Genomic DNA, 14,426 nt, shown 5'->3' on the forward strand with positions numbered 1-14,426 from the left:
GATGATCTTTAAAAACTAATTAGAATTTGGAGGGATGCTGAAGAGGGGGGAGGAGAGGGAAAGCAGGAGGCAAAACACCCAGCCAATGAGACGCAGCCTCTCAGACGACGTGCTGGATGCGGAGTGTGTGTTTAGGACCGAGCTTAAAGGGTTAAAAAGGTGTGCTGAGGAGGCAGATTCGGCTGCAACATCCACGTTCACGGTGGAGTACGTGTGACGGCAGCGGCTACACATGGCCATTATCGTTCTCACATGACAGCGTTTCACCCCCCGAGGCATCAAACGCAAGCTGCGCGCAGAGCTGGGCAGCTGCACGTGATCACTGCAGCGCTCACACCTTCTCACAACATCCACCTGCGCTGGCCCATCAACACCATCGCAGCCGGAACACGAACGAAGGAGCACGACAACCATCTTCTCACCTTTGCTGTACACAACATGGCGGCGGGCGGCTCCGACCGCAACAATCCGGGGTTTCTGTGATCCGCGGCCCCGGTGCTCACGGTCTGAGCTTTGACTTGTCTTGGCTGGCCTCCTTTTCGGACGAATTCTCACATGTGGAGTCCAAATCTCAGCCGCCCATATGGCTCGACTGTCTGTCCATCTATACTCTCCTATGTGATCATGACACGGTATGCCCAAATCGGACTCGTAATTTAGTCACGTGGGTTGGCATGTAATCAGTGTTGGCTCAGGTTCATCAGAGCTGCGGGAGCGGCCCTGGCTTCAGTGGACAGAGCACGGCAGTTTTAGCCCTGCTACTGGGAACATAAAGTGTTTCTCGATATTTTTACAGTGACTAGAGGTGAAATTGGAGGGATATCAACTATTCTTTCAAGAGATAGTTTCACATAATTATGCTCCATATAATTATGGAGAGCTTTCCTGCTTTCTTTTGCCCCCAAGACAGCTTAAATACTGGTCTGGACATTAGAGCTGTAAAATCCAAGCAAAGAGGAAGTTGGGGTGGATGGATGGGTCGACAAAACATTGGACATAAACATGGGAGGCTGTTAATGAAAGAAAATCCCTAGAATGGACTATACAGCAGTGTACAAATATCTAATGCTGCATATCTGTGCATTATAATGTGCTGATCCTTTTTACACCTATATTTATATTAAACAAAGCTTTGACATCTACTCACCAGAAGCAAAACACAGTCTTTTACCATTCACCTAAGAGCGAACAGTTTTTAATTATGGTAGTCTAATTTTTAAGACTGGTTAGTTGATCATCAAATTGATTCACTGGACGATCGCTTTAGAAATTCAAAGGAAAAGAAAAAGTACAGTCAATACTTCAAACAGTCCGACTATGCATTCTCTCTTGGCTTACCTGTCTGTAAATTGAAGGTTTCCTTATAGAAACATCTGGTTTCTCTGTAGGTTGACTGTTTTTTTTGCTGTTGGGGCATCCAGCGGCTACATAGAAAAAACAATTGAGCACATATTCAGATCTTGCAGCAAAAAATGTTTATGTCCTTCAGCTTTTCAAAAAAATAGAGGTCACGAGTGGGCACACTGTTTCAGGTTTATGCAATGTACTTCCTTCCCACAGATCCACATACAAACACAAAATGAGATATATTATTAATCAGCTGGGCCCTCAGGTGTTCACAACTCTCTCGTTACGTCACTGGTTTTATCCTACAGGCCCATAATGGTCCTTCATTGGCTGTGATTCATGAGCTGTCAGCTCGTTGAATATCAAATGAGCCCATCTCCAGCTGAAGGTAAACACTGAGCCACATAAAATGAGATCCCCGAGGTCACAGCCGGGGACGCTGGTCGGAGCTGACCGCCTTCAGGACACTGAGGCACTTCTAAAAATAGAGATGATGGTCACTTTGCGCGGGTGGGGCATTAAGAAATGTGGCAACCTTTTTGACCTCTATTAGCGATCAGGAAAATTGAATATTGGCAGGTCTCTGATACGTGCAGTTATGCATGAAAGTGAGAAGAGGTCCATCAGAAATTCAACATCAGTGGGAATAAGGATTGTGGCCTATTGTAGGTTTTAGGATGAAGATGGAGCTTTTCAGTCTTCTCTGAAATATCTCTCTATATGTATGCCTTAAACATACAAGCTACAACCAGTGAGCTTATTTCAGAACAGCAACTGGAAACAGCAGGAAACAGCTAGAGGTCATTTCTACATCTTTACAGTCAAGTGATAATTTAACAAATGAGACAGAGAATGTTAATTAGCAATCTTTATGGTTCACTATAATACAAGGTTTGTGCAGATGAATAATTATTGCGTTATTAGATGGAAGGATTTGGATTTATGGATTATTAACCAAGTTTTTAGTTGCATTTTTAGCAGTACAAACAGAAATGATTTGTGTGAAAGTGGTGATAGTCATTTCAAAGGCAGATATCTCATAGCTAATTACATTTTGTACGACAGGATGAATTTAAATTGGATCAGCTGATTATTCCAAATATTTTGACTCGGAAGAAGCTGAAAAATTAGAAGAATTATACCAGTTAAAAAAAAAAAGAATAGAAACTGGGACAGCGTCATTCTGCACGTACTTAGCATAACTGGCTCATCTGAACTGAAACATACATTGGAGATGCAAAACCCTTAAGCATCACGACAAAAGACATCTGCAATCTCGCTTGGTTTTGACATACTTACATTCCCTTCATATGAGTTTATGAGTTTGTTTGTGAGTGGTGTCCTGGTTGTAGAACCAAAACCTGTCTAGTGTAGGAGTCTCCTTTTTAGATGTTGCATACAGATGCTGTGATAAAAACATCCCAACACAAAATCTGTGTACCCACCAGTTAGACAGCGGTTGGAGGATAAAGTGGAGATTTAGCAGGTATTTTTAGCGCTTAGCCATGTGTTCACCAACCCCTTCTTATGCTATTCTCTCTGGGTGCAGTGTCTATATTTTATTCTGGCTTCCTGTTCAGAGGTTGAAGCAGACATCCGGGTAGCTCAGACCTAAACCTGGCCTTCATTAAACTTCTCTATGGAGGATCACACTTGTCTGGTTAAACGCAGACAAACACCCCTGCAGCTGACTGCCTCCCTGCTCGTTCTTCCTCTAAGTGAGTTCGGGCCACATGCCAGCAGAAAGAAGGAAACCATCTGCTATCTACTGTGATGTTGTTAGTGAGGATGCTGGTAGCTATGAAACATAATAAGCCACTCACGGAGAAAGTGTAGGATCTCCTCCAATAGCGAGCATCACGATAGTACAGTTGGAAACATGCATTACAAGGGATTTGTCAAAGGTTTCCTAAGAAGCTTTTGGGAAAAGTCTCTTGGAAAGGCAACATGATTAGTATTGTGTCAAATACACCTGAAGGAATCTGCTCTTTGCATAATAAGCAGATTAGTTCTGATGATGAATGAATGCCACAAGGCTAAATCTGTCTGACTGGATAAATGTTGAGGAATTAAATCATGACCTGTAGCTCCAAATGGAAACAATCTTCAGCAAACGGAACAAATTACACTTACTGCTAACCACAGAGACGTCACTCCCTGCAAACCCTATTTTCTCTGTTTGGGTTTGTTTGTGCTGTTGTTTTCTTTGCGCTTTTAGACACTGGGTCCAAAAATGGATGGCTGAAACGATAGAGGTCCAGTTTTACCATATGGTGAGGAGTTTTGCCGTGCCAGCGGTCCCTGTGGGGCTTCGGCTGACGAAGAGGGATGTCGCCATGTTGTTTCTGGAACGATACAAACAACAGGAAGGAAGATGATGGAAACAAACTAAAACGTGGCACAATTTCATATTAAAATTTCTCTTTAAGCATCTATTAGTGGGACTGCAGAAACAGACATGCCTGTGGAAAGTTCTGTAAATTTGGCAGGAGTGTTTTCTCATTTGATGATATTTCAGAGATTTCTTTCTAAACAGAATGATTGTACGAGTGTATTCTTTCCACAAAACAATGTGTTCCTGAGAAACAGCTGTTTTCTCCTGATAGTCTCAGGGTTGCTTTGTAATCAGAGTTGCCATGGATTTAATTGGACGATTTACTCCCAAAGTTTAGCTCTGTTCTGTTGTTGTGCTCAACTAGTCAACTTTACAAATCTACATGTTGAAGGCTCACTTTTTCTTATGACCAAATCTCAGTCATGTCAGTCACAAACATTTAAACGAGCAGAAAAAATGTAAAAACACAAAAAACTCTAAATTGCTCTTTAACATAAATAAAAACAAGTATGCAGTGAAAAGGCTAAGAGGAAGCATCTGTGATGATCACTTCTGAATGTGAACCTTATGGGTGAAAACATGTCCCGACTCATTTTCAGCTCGCTTCCTGCATTTGAGCTGTCCATCCCACACAACTTATCACAATTCATTCCACTTAGCAGAGCGAGACGCCATTTATGCAATTATAGCTGTGGGTGAATTGGTGTTCCTCTGTGGGTCCTTATGTGCAATCAAGCTGTTTCCTTCCAAGAGAAACACTGGAGTGTGGGTCAGCAGAAATATTTGGCAGTGCTGTTTCTGTGGAGACAAAAACTCAGCACCCAAATGTCCAAATGTGCATGGATGGAAATCTCAAAAGTCCTAATGAAATATAGTCTTAATAAATATAGTTGTACATATGTATATATGCCGAGAATAAAGCTTTGGGGAAGTCCACAAGTGTCTGCACTGTGTGTTTCTGATTACTTATATTTTTCAGTATACAGACCAGTTGTGAAAGCCTGGGGGATGAAAGGTTCACTGTCTTATCAGGAATTACCTACTCATTAACCTCTAACCGAATTGGCTCGGCTCTAGCATCCCTGAGCTAGCCATCATTTAGAAATATAATTTACACAACAATGTAATAATTTCACGTGACTTTGTCCTTTAACTTGAATGTAATTAAACTATGTTGTTTTCTGGGATTCGTCTTTGAGGACAGTCTCAGAAAATCCAGTCTTTGGATATGTCATCATGCACAATAACAAATTTTCAAGACTGCTCCCAGTAAACCTTCCTTATCATTCCAAATCCCACTGTTACATTTGCAGCTCCAAAGGGATTAAGTGGAAAGATTTCAACTGATCCTCAATTAAAAGACAGACTGAAAACAACAGGCAGCTTTCTAATAAACACGCCAATGCATGTTGATACCGCTACAACTCCCACAAATGCGCACAGCACTTTTGAAGAGTCACACTGAGACATGAAACTACAACGAACTCAAAAAAAAAAAAGTGACTGCTGCATCATATGGCTCCTAAATAGAAAACATTTTCGTGTGTGTTTGTGCTGTGAGCCAAAGAGCAATCGTTGCCAGAGTTGTTGTTGATGCAGCTTCAGTTTGTCCCGTGGGAGCCTGTCCTATCCCCCTGGATTTCTTCCCAAATGAGGTGTAAAACACACACACACACGAGCTCACACTACAGCAGATGTTTCAGAGTGGCCGTCTGCCGTCGAGCCTCTGTATTAAAACAACACCTCGGCCTCTTGTTAGGGAGCGTCGAGACAAACAAACAGACACGTCCGTCCACCTCTGAACACGCACGTCTCACTGCTGAGACACTGGCTGCACAGCTCGGCCTGAAGTGCCACACGTTTAAGATAATCAGATTAAAGTGGATCGAATCTGGAGGCCTGTCTCCACTTGAATGGACTGCTGAGAAACGACGATGGAGAGGAATGATAATGAGTCCTCATAGTTCACAGCGTTACGGTGGTGAGAGCTGAGGGCTGTGACGTCTGAGCTAAACCGCATTGAACTCCTCGAACACTAGAGTTTGATTGTGTGAACTGATGATCAATATGTGACAACAAAGAGCAACAGAAGCGTTCTTTCTCATTTCCTACTGACCGACAACCATTTGTTATTGTGTGTTAGTTAAATATATATTAAATAAATTAAATGTGACAATGATTAATGATCTTGTACTTTTTACCCGAGTGCAAACAGAAGTTTTGTGCCACCTCTTGATGCACATAAGATAGAGACACAATTGAAACATTAATGGGAAATGCATCAGGTTAAAACTAGTCACAAATTAACTTTAACACAAGAGAGCTGCAACTGACACGAGCTTATTTACAGATTGTGAATTCAGAAGGATATGACGGCCACTGCCAGCCAACATACAGGCATTGCTCTTTGTTTTGTGCTTCTTACCTTTACTGCAGCTGTTGACGTAATACTTCAGTCCCTCAGGTGACTCGTAGCTGCTCCATCCGGGGGGGAGAGGCCGCCTGTCAGTCTCCTCTCTGGGTGCAGCAGAGTTAACAGCCACTGGCTTCTACAACAGAGAAAAACCCATTTCACTGCACGTGTCCTGGTATAAAATTAAAACAAGGCCTTAGAAACTTCATTGAATCAATGCTATAATTAAACTTTGCAATCATTGTATCTACAGCTACTTAATTACGCAATAGTAGAAATAATGAACAGGTTTGTCTCCTTAATTCCAATCAACTTACAAAGTGTGTCCTAGAGGGAGCGTTCTTATCAGTAACAGCTTAGTTCACTAGATTAATTCAGAGCACGTGCAGCTGAGTCCACAAATGAAGTAACTCCTCCACGTTGGTATTACACCATGAGCATTAACAGCTTCTGAATTCTGTGCTAATGGATAGCTGAATTTACCCTGAGTAAGGGAAGACTGAGCAAAGTCTATAATGAAATGCAACTGCTGCATCATTAAAGTTTATGTAGAGTTTCAACATCTCCACCAGCTCGCACGCAGCAGATGCACGACAGCCTCTGCAATATGCAACGCTATCATCATCAAATTCCCATTCTGCCTTTCAGCAGCTCTGACTCGCTAAATAACGGTGTTATTCATATGGTGAAACATGATCCACTAAATGGATAAATAGTGATAAATGCTCGCTCCACCTTATCGGCGGTCCCCAGGAGCCCTCGCCACAGCCGAGCCATTTCACTGGGGCTGCACTCCGAGCGCAGCGTGCTTTACAAGGCAAAAGTCGTTTTTAATCTGCAGAGATCGCCGGCTGGCTGTTCATTTTCAGACGCAGCGGCGCGCGGCGCGCTCACATCCGTCTGACGGATCTGACAGACGGACTGCCACACTTCGAGATGGCGCGCTCCGATCAGACATCTGAGGGGAGGTGGGCGGATGCGATCGGACAGAAATATAAATGGGGAGATTAATACCGGAATGATAAAGGAGTCACATCATGTTCCTTTTGCTCACACGGGCAGCAGGGCGGAGTGGGAGGATAAAGTCGATTGATGTGTAACATTAAAGAGACTCATCGGCTCTTTTCTGCGTCTGCCTCAACTTGAGAGCAGCGTATAGATTCTGCTGCGGCTTTCTGCAGCGTTTAAGATGCTGAATTCACAGCGAGCAGATGTTTAGTGCACACGCGAGATAAGTGACATCCCTCCTGGCAGTTAACGGCGACCCATGCGGTGTAAAGACTGTCCTCCCATAAAAACACATCCCCTGAGAAACGACCTTTCAAATAAAGAGTGCAGGGTGCTTGGGAAACACAATACCTTTCTGTGTCCTCATTCCAAAGCCAGAGTGAGATTTGAAAAACATATTTTCAAGCTTAATCGAAAACTGTAAATTAGAGACATAAGCCCACGCACATTAGACGTAAATCTCCGGTTCAACAGCGTGCTGATGCAAACGAGTAGAACCAAAGAATCCGTGCATTGTTACCGAATGAACCCAAGATTTAAAGATAGATTCTTATCATGATATCAAACACTGATCTGCTTTTTGCAGCGATTTCACGCGTCCTCCGGCTGGCACGAAGAAATGTCAGCTTTTATGGAAAGCCTTTAAAAACACCACAGATCTCTAAGATATCTCTACTAAATTCCGTAACCCCCTGGGATACTTAAACCCTGAAACTAGGACTTGAACTCCACTCGTGTTAGCACAGTTTTCTCAAGAAAAAAACTGACAAGACAGGCCGTGTCAGACCTCTCATTGCTTTCCTGAGCGTGTGCTGGCTGATGAGGACTGACGGGGGAAAGGAAGACAAAGACAGCATTTAGAGCACTTTCTACCTGGAAAATGAGATTAAAGAACCTAAAATTTCTCATAGCAGTAAAAGAGAGAAGCTAATGCCGTTTTTTTTTTGGGCACCATTTCGGCAATATATTATGGAAAACTTCCCCAGGAGATATGGGGAGAAATAAGATGAAATTAGGACATCTTATCAGAAAAAGTTAGGCCAGTCATGGATCTATTTTGGGCACTTAATCTGAGCGCAGTGCAATCTTAAATTATCAAAGGGAGAAAGGCCTGCGTGTAATTTTAGGCCGCTCCGACAAAATATACATTTTTTCACATGGGTTGTTTCCGTGCCCCGAGGCAGCTACAAACCGCAGCAATTACACAAAAGAAGAGGAGGCCTTGGAGAAGAGTCAGTATCGCTTCACACAGGATGCTGATTTAGAAAAGAAGAAAAAAGAATCACACAAAAGCAGTAGAGGGCATAGAAACAGCAGTAAGACCTTTATTCCGTCAGAGGCCTAATGAGTACATAGCTGCGTATTAGTCGGGCTGAATTTCATTCCTGTGGCATCTTTTGCAATAGCAAATTTTATGGATGTTAACATTTTACGAGATGTTTGGAAAGTGAAGGCATCAGTCGACTCTAAATTTAAGACTGACCGCGGAGCTTCAGCACGCCAGGAGGAACAATGCTCGTATTTAACGGTTATACTGACGGAAGCCACCTCAAAAGGACGCTTTTACGGCTCCGCTGCTTCCAGAGCTGGATTTTCTCAATGAGTTCCCTATAAAGGGTTAAAGCTCTGTCAGGAACGGACAAATTCATTCATAATGAAATTATAAAGTTTAAGGCGACGCTGCCATCTTAGTGGATGTCTTTCTCTGCATAAATAGCATCTTCAGTCACTCCTTTTTGTTCTTTTTCAAGCACATTGAACATTTAACTAGTTTGCGGTTGGAGACTTTTAAGAACGGCAGTTGTAAAATGTGCGCAGGATACGTTTTATTTTTTGGACGTAATTAGTAACACTTGAAATAGGCAGGAAATGTGAAGAAAGAGAGCAGCTAAATAACAACTTCAGCTTGAGTATTATTTCCTGTCCATAGGACTTAAGCTCACTTAGCTTATCTGAACTATGAATATTTATATTATATCTAACTTGAAGTGCTAATTTACAAATGAATACTTTTAAACAGGTAATTTAAATGTACTGCTAAATGAAATCTAATGCACTACAGTGACACAAAATGTCTGCACAAAACAATGAGGAGGAAATAAATAATTCAATTCTAGCTAGCTGTGGATATCTCTCTAACTTTAGCCGCGTAGTTATTTAGCAAAGTTTTCTGTAGTAGTGTGAGATCTAGCATTTCTTTTCTGTAAACGAATAAATGAATACATCCAGATAATATTTAAAGAAGCAATCGTCTGGTTTATCTCTGCTTTGTTCAATGCTGAGGGCGCAAACTATACACAAGTCTCACAAAATTGATCTCATTTTATCTCATACGTTAAAGTCTGCTGCATATATTATATGTAATTATATGTAATATGTATATGTATTAAAATAAAGTTCCTACCATGCTGCTACGCTGAGCAGAAGTCAGTCGACCAGCCATTGGAAACATGAATGAAGAGACAGAAAGGATTATATGATCTCATTACTGTTCAAAATGATCCAAAGGCTGCAGGGTCACAGCTCAGGGCACAGAGGGAACAGAAAGAGACACTGAAATTCTTTCAGACTAAGTGTATTTTCTTCCATTAAAAGGCCTGGGAGAGAGACATGCTTTTGGTGTTAATCGGCGCAAGACATTCTCTATGAGTCTTTGTTGAGCAGAAAACTCCAGCAGTTGTCAGTCTGTGTCAGGAAACACAAAAGCGAACACTGTCAGACGGAGCCGCGAAGCACTGGGACACAACAAGGACTTTTCTGTCCTGCCAGCTTGTTCTCTTCTGTTAAATTAAATTGACTCTGCATATATTGACAGCCTACTCATACTCAGTGAGCACAGTCAAGGTCTGTCTCTTTCGGGAGAATGAAGACACTTGTGGACAGTGAAGCTCAGCGCTGGCGAGATTTGAGGAAGTTTAATTTGAAATGTCCAGCTTTACAGTTTCCCTCAAAAAGAATTAAAAATAAAAGAATAATACTCTATCATTATTGGTCTTCTTTGCTCCTTTTCTAATGAAACTCTGTCTGATACTTGTCTTTGTTTTGCTAAAGTGCTACTAAATTTAGCATAATGCAGCATTTGTGTGTATAACTTGTATTACAGATGTCACAAGCACCAAATTGTGGGTCAATTTAATACAGTTTAGGCGCATAATAGTCTGAGAAGTCACAAAGGAACCCAGGGTAACTTACGCAACTAAAGGCTTGTCTCACATTGGCTAATGTTAACGTTTATGAGTCCACTATCAGGAGCCCTCATCAACTATGGTGTGCATGGCAGAGTGGCTTTTCTTCAAAAAGAACATTTCTACCTGTCTGCAGTTTGCAAAACATCCTGTGGAAAAACTAAACTAATTTTAAGCAGAAATGTGGATTACTTTTACTAAGCGGCACTGTAGGTGTATCGGAGCTGTGTCCATGCTCTGTAGGGTTAACCTAACCCCTACCCTACCTAGCCAGCCCTACCTATGACTTTTTAAGTTTGTAGTTTTTTAATCCCAATAAATATCTTCCTCCATAAAACCTTTGAATGTAGTAAATATTACAATGCTTTGAGTAGTTTTGGTGCACTGTTGTCTGGTGGACACAGATGCAGGAAGCATAAACTGACCTCAAGATGTCCATTAACATAATATATAGTTACAGTACAGTATATACTCTTGTAGTGTACATGCAACTTACATTGTTTTTTAATAATTTACTCACCACATTTGTCTAATGGTTGTTGTCCCTTTCTCATTCTGTCACTGGAGAACAAAGTAGCTTCATCTAAAATAAAAGACAAAAAAGCAAGAAAAAATACATTGCTATTTTTAATACATGGCCCATGTTTTATTACAGATCAAACGAACTCAGATGTCTGACTCAAAGCCAAATCTAAAGAGATATGTCTTTTTATATGTGTTTTACATCTTCACGACACAAACGGGTGAGGTGAGGGAATTAGATCTTGCTCAGTGGTCCAACTTAAATTAAATCAGACTGCTGACTACAACGCATTGTTACGCCAGGCACCATAGACAGCAGGACGACACACAGCATTCAGCAAAGTGAATGATGAGGGTCAAAGGTCTTTTCTCTTGGGTCTATCAGGAAAATGTGCAGGAACATCACCCACTGTAATGATAAATGGAGCGCGGGTCTGTGACAGCTTTTTACCACAAAAGAAATTGCAGGTCAGGGAAAAACAAGCAACATGGGAGATTGCATTGTTTACCACCAGCATTCAGTATCTTGACACAAATGCTCACATAAATCCAATATATTGGAGAAAACGGATTAAGTTCACATTGCCTATGTTGACAATGTAAATCTGCAAGACGATTTACAGCCCCCGGGGCATTTACAATGCCCGTCTCACCCGCAAAACCCTCTGCATTGCAGTCACAAAGCTTCCTCAGTCTACGGCCATCAGGGAGGAGACTGCAGAGACTTCAGACCAGGACCAGCAGACTGAAGGACAGCTACATCCACCAGACACTAAATCAGGACTCTGACCCCCCCAATGCTGCCCGCCCCCCGGACATAACATGCCTCACACTTCATAAGTGACATTTATACTGTGTATTATATTTTCATTTCATCCCTTTTTGCACAACCCATCTCAGGGATTGCCACAGCCACTTAACGTCTATTCATCATGTGCCCAAGTATTTTATTCTACTATGTTTAGATACATTTTTAGATATATAGATATCAATAGTGTGCATGCGTTGCACATATCAGAATTGACAATAAAGTTGACATTTATTTTTGACTGAAACCAAAATCTAGGAACCAGAACCACACTTTTTATTTGGTACACAGCACATCTGTTGCATGAAATAATCAAATGTTATTGCCACACTAACACAATTTGCTGTTTTAAAACATGCTAGTGACATGGCTCTGATGGGTTGGTTGGTTAATCCACCACTTTGGTCCAAACTGAATGATGATATTTAGCCCTCACATCCATTCACACTCATAGAATTAATTGTATGATATTTTTTGTTCCGCTCAATATAAATTTTAAATTTTCCCCATCATTTGGCGCAAACATTTTAGCCTAAACCAACCGTATGCTAATTAGCGAATGTTAGCATGCTAACAAGCTAAATGAAGAAACAGAACATTTGAAATGCTAAAGATAAGCATGTTACAGTAGAGGTTTGGACACGCAGTGGTTTTATATTGTTTGAGTACGACTATTCATAGAAAATAAAAACACATTTACCTGCACATTGGAGAAGATGAGAGGTTAGCGAGGTTGTGATTTTCACTGCGCCATGACTATCATCCTACAAGCTAACTATGGTGAAAGGGGATTTACCGGTTTGATATAACGTGTTAGCGTCTAGAAATACATCTTTTGAAGTTGAAGTTGGCAGCTAGAATCACAGATATACTGTGGTCACAACCCCTAATTCCCATGAGAAGATAAATTAATGCTCATCTTTGTGTAACCTTCAACCAAACCGGATTAAAACAGTTTAACCTACCACCTGATAGGTGTAACCTATCAGAAACTTGCTTGACCAGAAACTGGAGCAATTAGTTTTGGCTAATTCGCACCTTGATGCTGGACCCACTGACAATGGAAGTGGCTTGTTACAAAATTTGTAATAATAATAAAAAAAAAACTGCTGGAATTCAATGAATACTTTTGGAAGTATTTAGCCTCATCGGGCTCCACTCTACAGCTGTTTTGGATCAGAAAATCCCTCATGAATATGAATGAATCTGTTTTGGAAAATATAAACAGCCACTCATACATAAAAAAAAAAAAAAAAAAAGGATTTCATCTCACTAATTCATGGGTATCCATGCAAAATTCCTCAATTACACAACTTTCATCCCGCATTTGTGTTTGACATTTGGATCCCATATACCCTCTAATGACTCCAGATAACCACAAGCCAGCGTGGTCGTGACTAATCCGTGTTTTATTTTGCAGATCAGAGACGACTTTCCTTCCTCCTTCCTTACTTTACTGAATAAATCCACACACGATCAAGTTTTTAATGTGATGTTCAATCTTTAATGGTTTATAAGCTTTATGAGTGCCTCGGCGTTAAATGAGTTTTACACGCATTTTGCTGAGAAGAAAAACAAACTGATATCAGCATGCGATCGAAGTGAAACCAGATGCAATGCTGGCATCCTTTCTTTCCCTTGCCTCACCTTGCTGTGACCTTACACACTACTGGAGTAACAATGCACATCTCACACTGGACTGTTGGACCAAATCCAGAGTCCCATTGTGAAAACAACTATATCCACTCGGGTGGCCTTGGTGGCCTTTATGTCCACACCAGTTGCCTGCAATAATTGTCTAAAAGCAATATAATTTATCCTCTACCTTTAAAGTTCTGCCTGCTCGTGTTCGGACAATAATCGCCTCAGCCTGCTTTATCCAAGACCCCCAAAACATGCTGACTAATGAAGTTGAGCTTCCTGTACAGATAATATGAATACCCTGCTGCTTCATATCAACTCCGTTGTTTATTTTTTTAATTGGCAGGAATTGAATGAAAGCATTGGCGTTTGTTGAACTGGTGACATGAAATACAATAGAATATACAATAATACAATAGTAGAACAATGCACATTGCAGAAGTCTATATATATCTGTAATTATCTCTGTATTTTCATGACAACTTAAGAAACTGAGTGCATTCTGCCCTAAAGTACATTATTCGATGAGAAAGAGGCTTTGTCTCGTTGACACTTATTCTTTTAAAATACTACACAGTCACAACTTTAGGGAGCAGAGTATGTTATTTAAACCCCCCAACAAGTGTTTAAAAAGAAAAACAGCATTGTGCAAGTGCAATCACTGACCAAATTACTTGGGAAGATGACTTAAGGTCTAACACATAAGATTTTTCTTTTTCTGTTTATTTTTAGATTAATTAGATAACAAAATACTTCCCCTGGCTATAGGTGTTAAGATTCTGTCTCTGTGGCATCAATATTCAAATGTGAGATTTTATGATGTCAAAATCTAAATTTAACTGTGCTATATCTTGTGTTTAATCCATGATCCTTCCTTGTCCGTAATCAGCAGCAGGTCTATAACTCTTTATTAGACAGTAAACATGGTCAGTGGATATTGCTTTTGTGTTATATTAGATGTCTGATGAGGAGTTCAGCCGGCTGCAGTGTGCAAGGATTTGGAGCAGGCTCAGGGTGCCCTGCAATAAACAACCTGCAATATTTTATCATCTGGCTTTTAACGCAGACATTTAAATTCCCTTGAAGCTTTAAAGTGCTGCTTCAGTTTCCACATAAGTAATGCTGTACATGAAAATCTAAGTTCACATTATTAAATTTGTGAAGGCA

At 40.9% G+C, this 14,426-nt stretch overlaps 1 protein-coding gene across 1 annotated transcript in view; it reads right to left on the reverse strand.

The window, feature by feature from the left end:
* Positions 1 to 9,584, reverse strand: part of LOC124997281 (growth arrest-specific protein 7-like) — a 28,147-nt gene extending 18,563 nt beyond the window's left edge. The window contains exons 1-4 of the mRNA XM_047570869.1: positions 9,508 to 9,584; positions 6,108 to 6,231; positions 3,615 to 3,692; positions 1,339 to 1,424 (exon numbers count right to left, since the gene is read on the reverse strand). Coding sequence (XP_047426825.1) covers positions 1,339 to 1,424; positions 3,615 to 3,692; positions 6,108 to 6,231; positions 9,508 to 9,555 — 336 coding nt within the window. The 5' untranslated portion in view covers positions 9,556 to 9,584. The remainder of the gene's footprint in view (positions 1 to 1,338; positions 1,425 to 3,614; positions 3,693 to 6,107; positions 6,232 to 9,507) is intronic.
* Positions 9,585 to 14,426: the final 4,842 nt, after the last annotated feature.

The sequence above is a fragment of the Mugil cephalus genome, chromosome 20, assembly GCF_022458985.1.
Source record: "Mugil cephalus isolate CIBA_MC_2020 chromosome 20, CIBA_Mcephalus_1.1, whole genome shotgun sequence".
NCBI classification, from domain to species: Eukaryota; Metazoa; Chordata; class Actinopteri; order Mugiliformes; family Mugilidae; genus Mugil; species Mugil cephalus.